This window comes from Sesamum indicum, linkage group LG4 (assembly GCF_026168435.1).
Source record: "Sesamum indicum cultivar Baizhima isolate 11 linkage group LG4, ASM2616843v1, whole genome shotgun sequence".
Classification (NCBI taxonomy): domain Eukaryota; kingdom Viridiplantae; phylum Streptophyta; class Magnoliopsida; order Lamiales; family Pedaliaceae; genus Sesamum; species Sesamum indicum.
In genome coordinates this window covers 18,854,996-18,869,984 of record NC_142660.1, presented here as the reverse complement: position 1 = coordinate 18,869,984, position 14,989 = coordinate 18,854,996, and the positions used below count along the sequence as shown (strand labels likewise).

General features: G+C 30.5%; 1 protein-coding gene and 1 pseudogene across 2 annotated transcripts; both read right to left on the bottom strand.

The window, feature by feature from the left end:
- Nucleotides 1–223: 223 nt before the first annotated feature.
- Nucleotides 224–7,513, bottom strand: LOC105161088 (GDSL esterase/lipase At5g03610-like; annotated as a pseudogene). The gene is made up of 5 exons (XR_016065310.1): nucleotides 7,448–7,513; nucleotides 6,961–7,161; nucleotides 4,472–4,749; nucleotides 2,446–2,752; nucleotides 224–562 (listed from the first exon to the last, which is right to left on the bottom strand). The product of XR_016065310.1 is annotated as a GDSL esterase/lipase At5g03610-like (transcript).
- Nucleotides 7,514–10,867: 3,354 nt separating this feature from the next.
- LOC105161057 (RNA-binding (RRM/RBD/RNP motifs) family protein) lies at nucleotides 10,868–14,695 on the bottom strand. Its single transcript, XM_011078625.3, has 9 exons — nucleotides 14,279–14,695; nucleotides 13,869–13,966; nucleotides 13,488–13,728; nucleotides 13,305–13,402; nucleotides 13,161–13,226; nucleotides 12,433–12,513; nucleotides 11,586–11,654; nucleotides 11,389–11,495; nucleotides 10,868–11,301 (listed from the first exon to the last, which is right to left on the bottom strand). The coding sequence occupies exons 1-9, from the start codon at nucleotides 14,656–14,658 to the stop codon at nucleotides 11,215–11,217; spliced, it is 1,227 nt and encodes a 408-aa protein (XP_011076927.1). The 5' UTR covers nucleotides 14,659–14,695; the 3' UTR covers nucleotides 10,868–11,214.
- Between the last annotated feature and the right edge of the window lie 294 nt (nucleotides 14,696–14,989).

Sequence of the window (14,989 nt, the reverse complement as noted above, 5' to 3'; positions counted from 1 at the left end):
CGATTATAATTAAGGGTTTATTAAAAATATAAAAATATGCAAGAAAAAGAAACACGAAGAAGTTAGATGAGTGGAAAACGTGAAATAGTGGGAGAAAAAAATAAATATAATTATAAGATTATTAAAAAATATTAAAATTATTATTATCACCAAATTCCTTTTTCAAGAAAAAAAACGAATTAAAGGGTAAATTCGAATACTGAAAAATTGATACGACAACAAATTTTTTTTTTATAATAATATAGATAACGTCGCATAATGCATTCTCCATGCATATATGCTTTTATACTACAAAAAATTGCAGCATCGATCATAGCAAACAAGAAGAAAATGAGACAGAATTAAATTAAGGTAATCTCTTCACAGAAGAAGAGAAGGCAGAGAGCGTTTTAGAGCCGAATAAACAGCGCGCCAGCCCTTGTCGGAAGGATGTATAGAATCCCAGTAAAATGAGTGACTGCGATTCTTACACACAACGTATTTCTTCACACCATTGTTGTCAACTAAGCGTCTTCGCCCTTCGCACCACCACAGCATGGCTTCAATTTATCTGTCAAATTCCCTGAAATGGACGAAGAAACATAGCAATAAATTAATCTTTTCGTAGATTGTCGGTCGTATGCCAGACACGCGGATGTAAAATCCTGACATTGCACGGGTTAGGGCTTGTAGAAGATAAGTACAACGTCGAAGATGTGCACTCTGTCGATTTATATAGGGATTATTTCACTTTTCATACTCAAAGTATACCCCTTTTTCAATTTTAGTATCTCAAATTTTTAAGTTATCGGAGTTAATTATTAATATCCAAAATTTTTAGATTTCATCCATCTAAGTATCCTCCGTTAAATTGACCATTCCCAGTTCTGAAGGAAAAATTGGGTGGGATTTTATTTATAGGGCATGTTTGACTTCTAGTTTATTCAACATACAAAGAAAATCTATTTTAATTCTTTCTTATTTCAATTTCATAATTGAGGATAATAATTTAAAAATATATATTTAATCCAATTTCTATTAAAAAATATCAATGTTACTGAGAAAAACAGTTTTTTTTCTTTTATCTTTTTACTTGGCCACAATGCAAATGTTGTCATACTTTATTTATCGAGGGTTTGTGCTATAACTTTTCATACTTTTCTTTTAATTATTTTAGTAAATATTTTTTTTATTTTTTTTTTGTGACTAGTGAAATAGAAAGTTTTAATAAATTTATAAACAAAATTCTCTCAGTAAAAAACAATCATTTAAATGTATTTTTTTAGTTTGTGTACAAACAACGGTATAATATATCAAAGTATGGATATGTCAAAAGTACATTGACACCTTTGAGTGGCTTATTCAATTTTTCTCTATTTATTCTTCGCAAACAATGCTATTGGCGATTGAACAAAAGATTCTATTAGTTTTCTTAAATTATTTTTAGACGATTATCTCTACATTACTCCGCATTTAGTGCATTTTTATTTCCATTTGAATTGGTATTTCCACAACAATTTGAATTAGCATTTTTTTAATAAAAATTGGGTTAGAATTTTTTTTACATTATTGTCCTCAATTATAAGACTAAAGTTAAAATAGAAATTTTTGGTGTTGAATAAAATGGTAGCCAAACATGCCCTTATATAGACAAGATCCCACCTAATTTTTCCTCCAAAATTGGGATTGACCGTTTTAACGGTCAACCTAACGAAGAATACTCAGGTGGATAAAAATTAAAAATTTTAGGTGCCAAATCTAACGACTTGAAAACCTAAGCTACTAAAACTGAAAAACAGATATATTTTGGGTATGAAAATAAAATTATCCTATTTATATACAAGTGGCAAGAATTTTCGTTAATTGTAACCCGATAATTGTAATAAAATTTTGTGTATGAGTTTTTAGAGGTTAAATAAAGGTTAAGCTTTTAGAGTGGAGGATAACTTACCATCTTAACATGCTCCCTTTACGTGCAAGGTTTGTTGGAACAACGGCCAATAACTATTACATAATTGGGCAATTACCAATATACTTTGATATTTAATGAGATTATGTAATTTTTAGATAAAGAATTGAAATTGTCAACTTTACCCTTATTGTATTTTTTTCTTTTTCCAAAAAATTGTAAAGAAACGGGGAAGGTGTGGATGGAAAATTTTGAAAAAGTGAAAACAAAAATGTCCATTTAGTGCATAAAAAAATTCCAAAATTTTTTAGAAAGTAAGTGAAATTATAAGTTATAGTCCACAAAGGCATTTTGATCAGTCCACTATAAAAAAATGGATAGAAACCTAGTGGAAACTATCTCAATTGGTGGATGTCCATTATAATCAGGAGAATATTGATAATTTTCTAAATAATGAATGGGTATTTGTAATTATGCTAAATCTCCAAAAAGCTCGTTGCAATTACCATAATTAAAAAAGGCATATAAAAAAAACATAATGTGGAGTTGGTGATTACCTGGAGACTTTTGGTCTATTTTCAAGGCAGAGATGAAAGCATCATAGAGGTCTAGGTATTTGAAGACAGGGGCAGCAGTTTCATAGTTTAAAGCCCATATATGTTGCTGCAGCAGTATGTTGTGGGACTGTGAGAAATTGTTCTCTTCTGCATTGCAATTTCTATATGAAGAAGCAGCACTATTTCTAGGCAAGCAGCCTAGTGGTTCAATTCCTGTGATGGCTATTTTCTTGATCTCGAAGTCTTTTATCCTCCTCACATTCAATACTAACTGCTCGATCACTGATCTTTTCAGTTCCGGCAAACCCTGATTCACATAAATCATAATAATAATAATAGTAACAAGGATAAAAAAAATGTCAATTTCAGATCAATGTACCAAAAATTGGCGATATATAACAAATCGGGACAAAAGTACGAGGTTCTTGTGTCACTGTAAAAGAAAAAATATTGATAACTATTTACTGCTTACAAATTATAATAAATATATCAGTACTATCTATCAGATGAAATCAATGCAGAAACTTAAATTTCGACTATAATTAATCAATATTTGCAATGATTTTTTTGCTATTACTATTGTTCCAGCGTCCCTGCAGAACGACTGCTGGCACAATAGTGCAACTGTAATTAATTAGTTTTTATCATGGTTTTTTATTTTTGACTTTAGCAATTAATCATGACAAAAAAAGTTATTTTTCTTCTAGTGTATCCATATGTTAATATGAATTAATTTTTTTTATACTTTTGAGCAGAATATTGTTGATCATTTAATTTGATTTTTTTTAACTGCAATGGCAGGTGATTTAAATAGTCAAATTTTCACTCAAATTTAATTTCCAGATACCCACTTAGAAACAAGATAATCACAATAAATACGACTTTCTATCATGATTAATTCTTACGGTAAAAAATAAAAATTAAAGTTATAATGAATACTAATCAATTATAATTGTTTAATAATAATTAGTTATTATTTGTTTTAAATAAAGTCAAAATATTAGTTATAACTAAAATTCAAAAATAGTATTTCGATTATATCTAAAACTCCGCAAATATTAATTAACCGTGGTCGAACCCTAAGCCAAAATCGGAAGAAGTATGGCCTTTTGTCAATGTTATTTATCATAGTAAAAGAATAATAAATTGTGGCACCCGAATACTATTTCACCACAATTGCTCAACTATTAGTTTTACAGGTGAAACTAAAAGATTAGCCATAACTAAAAAAAACATAGCAAACAATATCGATTAACCATTGGTCAAAACTTAAGTTTTCAACATTGATTTTGTTTGACTGTGACAAATAGTTTGCTATGATTTTTAAACCGTAAGTCATTTATAATACAAGGAACAATTTGTGTTGGAAAAATTGCGATTTTAGTTCTGGGATGGTATTTTTTGTTGTGTACGAATTAATTTTTACAATTTAGTCCTATAACTTTATAATTTTAAAATTCTAGTCCTTTTTCGGCCAATGTGGCCGGAGAATTATATGTGACTTGCACATGATCTAATTAAATTATAATTTTGGTCCTATAAATCAATTCCTGCATGACCAAGAATGCCCTCCCCTGCAAGTTACAGGACTAAAATTATGATTTACTTAGATCATATGCAAGTCACATATAATTTTTCAGGTCAAATTGATAAAAAAAAAAAAGATGAATACGAAAATAAATTATGAAATTCATGCAAAACCAAAAATATCACCCCCATAAATTACGTACTAAAATTGCATACTTATAGTTTCTTGTTGGGAAAAATGCAAGCAATCCCCTTGTAATATCGCAAATGAACAAATTACCCTCTTATGAAAAACAAATAGCGATTTACCTCCCTATATTTTTTAAAATACAACAATTTATCCCCTATGATTTTTAAAATGAAGCAATTTACCTTCCTATTTTTTTCATATAGGGATAATGAGCTCATTTTCAATATCACAGGGGGATAAATTGTTATTGTCCCGTTTCTTGTTTAGGACACATATTGATGGTAGGTATGATTAGTTTAACAACTTTACCTGGAAGCTGCCATGTCTGGCCAAGTAAGTGGAGTAGTCGTTGCCCGCCAGAGAAACAAGCGCGATCGACGAGCTCAGCTCTTCACTCCTGTACACGTTTTTATCCACCAGTTGTTGGAAGAAGTCGATCTGCGCAGTCATGTTTGGTTGATCAACCTGCAGCGTTTGGAACACTCCCGTCCCTCCGTGCGCAAAGTTGATTCCGTATCGTATCGTGTTCGTATTTAGATTCTTGAGCCGACGGTATGGGAATGGGGATCTTATGCCGAGAAATGAGGCTGCGAATGTGTACAATTTTATAAATAATTAAATAATTATACGAGAAATATGATCGATAAAATTACTCTTGACGATCGAGTATGAGATAAAGTTAAATGAGAACCAAGACTGACATGATATGGACATTGAGATCATCGTTTTAAGTAGCGGTATCGAAAATAATATTAGTAATAGATGTTTTATATATGATGCGGCGTATGTATCGAAATATTATCGGACGACACATATAAAAAAATGCATTATAAAATATTAAAAAACTCGAAAAAAATTAGTAAAGAATTACAAAATAATATACAATTGACACTGGTTAATATATATCAAGGAGTTTTAGAATAAAATTCAATAAAATATTATTTTCAAACTTGAATTTGTAATAAAAAGAATAGTTTATAGTAATAGAAATAGAAAAATGTTTACTATATATCCATGCAATAATAAATTAAGTAAATTATATTACAAAAAGCTTTTAGAAAAGAACTATTTCAAATATACTCAAAAAATAATATATATACACATGTCAGTAGATATTATCGAATTCGGCCGATACTTTAAACCATAAGGACATGAGATGTGATTATTTTTTAAAATTTTAGAATATATAGCCACAATTGTTACAAAAGTTGTGTATAAATATATATAAATACTTTGTCATGTTTATTTATATAAATATAAACAAAAAATAAGCCTTTGTAACAAAAGGACAAGAGAGGGAAAAAAAACTAATATGGAGAAAAAATAGTTTATATATATATATTTAGGTTTTGTTATCTATATTTCTTAAAACATATTATATACATATTTGATTTCATTTGAAAACATGTCCGTCAACTTACTAAACAAATGTATACAGATCAAATAGAAAATTGATGTAATTAAAATAAGTAATAAGCATTAATGTCTACATAAAATTACCAAAAACAAAAACAAAAGGATATAATCACACACTAATTAATTTAGGGTTAATTACATTTGGACCCCCTGAAAATAAGAAATTACACTTTTTCTCAAATAAGTTTGAAATTACAGTTATGCCCCCTCCGAGATTTTTTTTCGTTGAGACTTGATCCCCTTCCACAAAAATTTGGATGAAAAATGCTGACATTAGCAAAAATTATTACATAAATTTTTATTTTTGTTATTATTTAACATTCTCATATATAGTATAATAATTATAAAGAGATAAATGTAATGTGTGTGTATATATATATATGAAGTGAGGTTAAGTGCAAAGATATTATACGAAAATGTTAAATAAGTTGTAAACTTAAAAATTTACGTAACTACTTTGATAAGTCAGTATTTTTGTCCAAACTCTTATGGAAGAGAATCAAGTGTAAAGGGAGAATTTTCGAAAGGAAAGTAAGTGTACTTTTAGAACTCTTTAGGGTTAAATCCATTTTGACCCTTGTGATATAACAAAATATCAAAAACCCCCTTATGAAACTTTTAATGTAAAAAATTACCCCTATGTTACGAATAAATAATCACTTCGCCCCCTGGTCAATTTGAATCTATTTTTTTAGAAACAATGGCTAAAATACCCATTCTAGTCAACCGGTCAACTAGGCTTATTAATATATAATTATTTTAATTTATAATAATATATGTAATTTATAATTATTAACATATATTTATAATACATATAATTATAATTTATAAAAAAAATTCAAAAATAACAATTATACCCCACCCCCACCCCATCTTAATTTAAATAAAATAATTTTTTATTATATAAATAATTAAGTAATTATTATATAAAAGAATATTTTATTATTAATAGAAATATATAATATTTTAATTAAATAATTATTATATAAATTAATATTTAATTATTAAATACATATATATAATATTATATATTAAATGTGAGAGAAGGGTAAAAATAAAAAAAAAGAAAATGGACTTTATAGGAAAATCGCAGTCAGAGCGCGTGTAGCTCAACTTTTGAACGGAGGGAGTTTTTTTAACTTTATTTTATATCATAGGGGGTATTTGATACTTTAATTTTCATAGGGATTTTTTTCAACATTTCTATTATCACAGGAGGTTTCTGAATTTTTTCCAAAAAAAAAATATAATTTTATTTTCAGAGGGATCTAAACATTATTAACCCATTAATTTAATAGAAATATTAATACGAGCGATCAATCATAGAACAACAACAACAATAATAATAATAATAATAATAATGATAAAAATAATAAAAATACCTATGTAATCAGTGAGAACACGGCCGTCGGAAAACCTGCCGGATGGTTTTCCAGGGAAAGTGATGCCGTAGGGTGACTTCCACGACCTGGAAACTGAGGTGGGAAGGTTCCCTGTGTCCGCGTACGAGTCCCCGAACACGAACAACACCTTCTTCACTTCCCCACCTTTCCTGGTTTCTTCATCCCCATAACCTTCTCCAACTATTTTAATTTCATTCATTCATTCATTCATTCTCATCATCATATATATATAGATTCAAATGCAAATAAACTCCACGTGAAAGTAATAACAAAAAAAAAAAAAAATGTAACAACGGTCCTCTGAATTTATGAAGAAATTAAGACTAACGCGACTCCCAGACGTGGGAGGCATAGAGCTTCTTTTTTACAAGTTCAGGGCAGGGTCGTATTTTTAGGGAGATTTTGTGTATTTTTACGGGAGGTCGAAGAAATATTGAAATTGAAGTAAAAGTATGCAAGAACGAACCTGTGGAAAGAAGAGCCAAGGATGAAATGAGGATGCAGAAGGAGGAGGAGATGATTGCCATTTTCTTCTTCATGTTTCTAAGTGTGAAAGTTATGAAGAGAGTTGGTCATATATATAAGGGATAATTACAGTTCGCTCTTATAAAGTTTGGTATAATTATATATATTTCTATGTAGTTTGAAAAATTACATTTAGTATTCTTGAAGTTTGCTTCTATCTAAAAAGTAAGTCCCTTCGTTAGTCAAGATTCACTGAATTGCTGATATTAACAAAAAAATCTATATTTACCTCCAATTGACTTATTGTAGATCAAATAAGTTTTTTTATAACCATATTTTAACCACATACGTTTTCACTCGTAAATGCATGTGAGGAAGTATATCTTCACCATTATAAGAATATTTTAGTCTAAAAAACAGTATTTGTCCTGCAGTAAGTCAGTAATAAGTCAATCGATAGTAAATATTAATTTTAATTTATTTTTTTTTGTTAATATCAACAAATTCAGTGAAGTTTGACTAGTTGAGGGACTTATTTGTTAGACAAAAACAAACTTCAAAGGTGTTAGATATAATTTTTCAAACCATAAGAAGTTTATGTGTAATTACTCAAAATCTCAGGGGAGGGGAGTGTAAATTATACCTATATATAATTAAGGAGGAAATCTTCCATATATAAAGGGTTAATTATACTTATACTCCTTTTGAAAAATATAAAATTATACTTACTTTTTGAAAAAAATTCAGAATTATACTTACATCTCCTTCATAAACCTCCGTAGTTTCCTTACGTTAGGGTTTGGAAGGAAAATTCACTATATAAAATGCAACAGTTAATCACGGCTGATTGTCATTATTAAAATAAAATAGTCGTAGCAAGTAGTTATTGACTAGGGCCATGCAATGGCTGTTGGCCGTGGTATCTGTGAGAGTAGCTAAATATTTGTCATGACTAAAAGCCATGTCAAATACTTTTACCATGGACTTTAGTGATGGAAAATAACTTTTTCTTGGTGAAAAACTTATATTTTGGCATCGATTTTATTTAACTGTAGTCAATAAAAAAGTATTTACCATGACTTTTAGTACATAGTTATTAAAATTATAGCCAATAGTTATTTTTTTCTAGAAATTCTGATTTCACGAAAAACTACATTTACTCCTCATTCAATAATTTTTCTAATAATATTTTTATATTTGTAGGGGAGTAAACGTAATATATATATATATATATATAAAGCTAACATAGTGTGATTATAATAAAATATTATTCCTGAATTATAGTCATTGGGTAAAAGTTAATAATTTATTTATGCATTTTTTACTTCCTATATAAAATGAGGTTAACATCATAGTGCTACTTATTGCATATATTATATTTACTCCTGTACAAGTACAAAAATATAAAAAGGAGAACATTGAACAAGGGGTAAAATTGAAAATTCATATTATTATTTTACAGACGTCAACATTTTTCATCAAATTCGTAACTAGTAAAAGGAATAAGTTGTAGATGGAGAATTTTAGAGGGGATGTAATTATAATTTTAAAAGTCTTTCGGAAAAAAATATAATTTTATATTTTTAAAAGGGTAAGTATAAGTAATTGTAAAATTTCCTTTTAATCTCAGTCGAATCCCTCAATTTTGTTCCTTGTAGTAATTTATTTGCTAAAAATTTGATATCTTTAATCGATGTGGAGTCAATAGATTTCATTTGACAATAATGATGGCATAATATAATTTCAAATCCCTTTTTGACAGACAAATGAAACACTAGGGATGACACCCCATAAACCTGTTCAAAAAAATAATATTTGCGTTATAATTGTAATAATTTCCAAATGAAAAAATACAAGTAATTTATTTGTGATATTATAAATAAGTAAATCGTCTTCTATAAAAAAAAATTAACAATTTACTTTTCATATTTTTTTAAAATAAAGTAATTTATCCCCCTGTCTAGGGGGTAAATTGTTAATTTTTTTTAATATAGAGGAGTAATTTGCCCGTTTACGATGTTATACATTAGCTGGTGCCGACGAGTTGGTATCAATAAAATTGTCATAATATTACAATAATGATGTTTGTATTGTCAATTAGTCGTCACTGAACAATGTGTAAGATTTTTTTAATAACAGATTAAAAATTGTTATCAATTAATATAATAATCGATACTATATATTAAGTAGAGCACTTCTTTAATATTTTTCTTATTTTTGATCTGCTATTTTTTTTACTCACTAAGTTTCCACATTTATCTCGTTATTTACAAGTAGTAAAACCTATTTTTTCAAATAATTATTTATTTTTTAATTAATATTTTTTTCCCTTTCTCCTACTCCAAACATTATCTTTCAGAATTAATTATTTATTTTTATCGTAATTATTTTTATATCATCATTTTATCTACAACAATAAAAAATAATAAATAATATTTAATTACTTTAAATTTTTTATGCACATATATCAAATATGCCACATACAGCTAATTTTGAGATTATTATTTATTATAAACTTCCCCACTAACCCCTCAATTGGTGTAGTATGTATGCAAATATATGTTTTTTTTTTTTTTTTTTGAGAGTAATATGCAAATATATGTTAAAAAGCTTAGAGATAGAACCTCTCAATATATAAAAAAAAGGATAAGATTAACAATAAAAGATTATTTGATAATTTTAAGATCATCACTATTAATAGTATTTATTAAATAATAAGAATTTTTATTTTATGACGACCTCACAACCCCAATAAATAATCGTTATTACTATATTTATCTTGTCATTATATATAAGTCACTAATTATCTATTATAACAATTTTATGCTCCGATCCTTCGTCAGTAATTGTACTATGACAAGACTAAGGTGTTTGACTAAATTTATTTAAAAAATCTTATAAATTTATACCCTTACAAGATATTTTTAGCGTTTATAAAATATTACACCTTATCATTAAAAAATATTTAAATAAAATAAAATTCCGAAATTTACAAATGTTAGTAGTAACAAATATGTAATAAATTTAAATGAATTTGTTAAAATCTTAAAAAAATTCATAACTTTTTTTCAAAGAGCTAATTTTTAGAGCTTATAAGCTCATTTCTCTAAAAAAATTGCCCAACCCTTTATAGGGTCTTACATTTTATTTTTCTTTACAAATACGAAAATATAGATGGGAATGCTAAATGGATGGAAAAATTAAAAATTTGTACATTTTTTTTTTCCAGTGTCAATATTTTTTATCCAAATCCTAATAAGAGGGGGTCAAGTGTAAATAGAAAATTTTAAGTATAAATGTAATTTTAAAACTTTTCTGAAAAAAAAAGTGTAATTTCCCATTTTCAGCACGAATCTAAGTTAATTAACCCAAAAGTTTATAAACTCATCCGAACAACCTCTAAATTACTAATAAGGTGGTGTGAATTGAACTGTGACTATATTAAATCCTTCAAAATGGCGAAATCTATGATACAATCAGCTGTGGTTTCTTCTACAGCTCTTGACTGACTGATTAAAGTCATCTCTCATTATCTGACCAGCAAGCAAAATTGGGAGAGGAGCACTGCACAGGTAATGTCTGCATTTGATGATAAGAAAATCACCTGCAGTTTGCACTGCTTGGCGATGTGCCTCTCCTTTTCTCTGAGTCTGGTGGATACGACAGTTCAACTTATGGGTCTGATGGGTCTGTCGGGTCAGGATCTACATGGGCAGAAATACGGACATATTGCCAGAATTCCTGCTGAAAATATTGAATGCTGGGTCATCAGGATGTAGGTCTAGGTTGTCCGTGGCTGTACTTTGGTGGGTTCTTCTTAGCAACATCGACTGTTATCATCCAGCCATTGATGATCTGAAAGCACAACGACAATCTTTTTGAGGACATCAGGCCGTTTGAAGGTCTGAAAAATTGTGTAAAAAATTCAACAAGTGCAGCTACCTTTCCGTTCATTTCTCTCAGAGCAGTACTCGCCGCCTCCTCAGTAGTGTACTCCACAAAAGCATAACCTTTGGACCTCTTGGAGATCTTGTCCATTATGATTTTCACTGTTGCAGGTGGAAGAAATGTTGATGAAGAAAGGTACTCATAATTTTCATAGGTGTATAATCATATCTAGTGCGATCAAGGCATTGTACCTTCAACCAGTTCGCCAAAGCCTTCAAATGCTGCACGTAAGGTTTTCTCCGACGTATAGAAGGACAGACCTGCAGAGACAGCAAGAATATGAGAATGTTGAGAAAACTTCTGCTTGCAATAACCAAGAAAGCAATTATGTACTCGTTACGCAAACAACAAGGTTTAAGACATAGATATGTAATGAGGTCAAATGATATCAGTATGAAAATACGTGTAGGACATGTATGGTGTATGCTAATCTTGGATGAGATGTCGTAGGTTGATATAGGCAGGAGACTTCTAAGACCTCATAGGGTAAGTTAAAGGGCCTGAAACTCAATGGAGTCCATACACTTCCAAAGAGAATGAGAGAAGGCAAATAGTAATATTCTACAGATCAGTAGGTTTCAATTGGGTAAACCAACATTCAACAGTCACCACTCCATAGTCCTTTTCCTGAAGAAGAATCCCGATCGTAATGAGTACTCCGTTTAGACTTGGAGTAATCAAATGAAAAAGTCTAACTTGCACGTTCAAACTTCAATGACTTTAAGCTACTCTTTTTACTCCCTTTATTCAGAACGGAACTGTGGAATGCATTGTTTAATGATTCAAAGTAAGATCGCTAAACTAAAACCTCAATTTGTTAAACTAGAGCTTTTGGATGTCAAATTTTAGACAGGATTTATGACATAACACTACTTTAGACCCCTCCAAATGGCTGCAACCATTGTCATCAATGCTGTAAAAGGAACAGTGTTGGATGCTAAGCTCTAAACCAGTAGAAGTTTAGAACTGAAACTTCATCTGCAGAACATGGGCCGAAAACTCAGAAAATAAATTCTACAGGTGTGGGAGCAGTTATACCAGTTACGAAGAGCTTTTTTGTTTTGATATTGCCTGTTAGACTTGTTGCTGAGGAATCCTGCAAGCCTCCAGAATTATCACCTGCGAGATGCAAATGCGTTATTTCCATTCCGAATACCTGCATGTATTAATTGCAGATAGATGATATCAAGAAGGGTGCATCACCAAAAGTACTATGTGTTTCATATAGCAGATCTTAGATTTTCCGAACAATGGGCTGGATCATATATAGTGCAACAGTTCATCAACTCTTTTAACTAGCAATCCAGGAGCATCTCAAAACAAAGCAAATGACTACAAATTACAGATGTATATCCACTCATCATTTCACTAAAAAGAGTAGGATCCTGTTATCAGTAATCTCAAGCAGAGGAAAGTATAAAGCATGGGTTGAAGCTTTAATTTAACATGCAGAAAATTGAAATAACGAAACGCATGCGTGTGGATTCTTAGCAAACAAGAATTTCCTGCATGAACAATTCATATTTGGGGTTGATCTTTTCCGGGCACCTGTCTTAATTGAATTTCTCACAGATGAAACAGATCTAGAGAAACATAAGAAGCCAAGACTAATCCAAATGTCCTATTCCTTACATATCACAATGAAACTATACCACTTGAATTGAACAAAAATGTCCGCAGCACCAAAAATTCAAAAAAATATATAAAAACTTTACTGCTTCCAGTTCAGGTACCACAACAAGCACAGGAATGGTATTAATGCAAACCTCCATAATCTTTATCATCTGACCCGAAATTTTCATCTGGTTTGACTGACAAAACACCGGGCACAGCTGCATCAAGCGAAGACACCATCACCAAACCAGAATGCATAAGAATATTAATTATGGATGCTGGGATAGAATACAGACCGGCTAATTCTTGAGCACACTCATCATCAAGTTCACAACAGAAACCATAGTTGGATTGCCAGGAAATATGATACATGCACATTTGAGCGTCTTTCTCACTGTAAAACAACATGATTTCACTATTTGAAATTTCTTTCTTAGAAAATAGCACGTCATAAAGCAATCAGAAAGCTTAATACTTACTTCCTCAATACTCTCATTAAGACTTGGACGTAATAATCAACCACCTGAGCCTTCCTGATTGCTCCGACTGCTGGTCTGTGCATTCGAACAAGCCAGTGTTTTGTAGCTCCAGCAGGAAACAACAATGTGCTCCCGTTGAAAGATGTTGGTTCAGTGTCCAATTCAAACTTTGAAAAGCTGTAATCTTTCTGTACGGAATCAACATCAAGGTCCGGCTTAACTGAAAGTATCCCAGCCATATCTGTGATGCATTACACTAAGAAATCATCTCAAAAAATCAATCTAAACTGGCAAAGGATTTACATCTTAGCTATAAACTTTAAGAACACAAAAGAAATGTTGCTACGACACCCCAACACCACAGAGTAAACTGAAACGTACTCGCTAGTTCATGAGCTGTTTCTCCATCAATGTCACAGCAGAAACCAAAATGGGTCTCCCAAGAAGCATCATATATACACATTTGAGCATCCTTCTCACTGCCAAATCAAAACCCATAATGCATTTCTACCCAAAATAAAAAATTATGAAAGAAAAAAAAAAGGAAAAACAGTAACAACAAAATAAAAAATAAGGTAGCACTAAAAAGAAAAATAAAGAGCAAAATGTCTAAACATCGAGCAATATCAAATATCTTGGCCAGAAACAAAAGGAAATCATCACAAAAAAAGTCTTTCAAGAACATTTACTAACCTGAAGTCATCAAGGAAAAGCCATAGACATGAAAGCAAATATGTAATTCAACAAAATAAAGAAAAAGATCATTTCTTGAAAGGTTTTAAACCACCCACCTGCCTAAAACACTTTCCAGTTTGCTGACATAGTAATCAATAATTTGGGACTTTGCAGTGAGTTCTTGTGTAGGGGCTTCGACGAGCACCATCCAATGCCGATTGTCATAACTAGTACCAGTTTTACCGAAATGGGTGATCGAAGAGGTCCAGGTCGCACTGGTTTCTGCTCTTACAGTTCTTGATACAGAAGAGGAAAAACAAGAAATGGGACAGAGCAGGTTGCGGGCTACTTTCTTGCTGCAATAGGAGGTAAGTTGGGGGGATTTGGCGTGCGAGTTTGTAGGAATTTTAGCTGAGAAAGTTGCGGTGGTGGTGAAGGGCGTGGCGGTGACGGCGGCCGTTGCGGCGGCGGATGAAGAAGAGAGCAGTACTTCCATGTTTAGTGCCAGCACTGTAGAAGGATGGACAAAGGCAAAATAGGAGATATTAACGAAAAGCGTAAATTGCATAAACCCCCCTATAAAATGCAATAATTGCAAATATACATGTGTTAAAACAACAGTCTAATCGTAAAGGACTCTGTAAAATTAGAAACCCAAAAAAAATAAAAAATTCTTTCGTCCAAAAATTACATAATGTCACGCGTATGCGCTTGAAATGAAAAGATAATCAATTTTTTTCATTTTTTTAAGTTTTAAACATCGATCAAAAGCTTTTTTTTCATTATAGTAAAAATCACTTTTGATCTCTCAATTATCCCATTTATTC

Coding starts and splice junctions, on each gene's coding strand:
- LOC105161057 (XM_011078625.3), bottom strand. CDS start 14,658: ATGGAAGTACTGCTCTCTTCTTCATCCGCCGCCGCAACGGCCGCCGTC. Junction 13,967..14,278: donor CTGGAAAGTGTTTTAGGCAG/GTGGGTGGTTTA, acceptor TTGATTTGGCAG/TGAGAAGGATGCTCAAATGT. Junction 11,496..11,585: donor CTTTGGCGAACTGGTTGAAG/GTACAATGCCTT, acceptor CACCTGCAACAG/TGAAAATCATAATGGACAAG.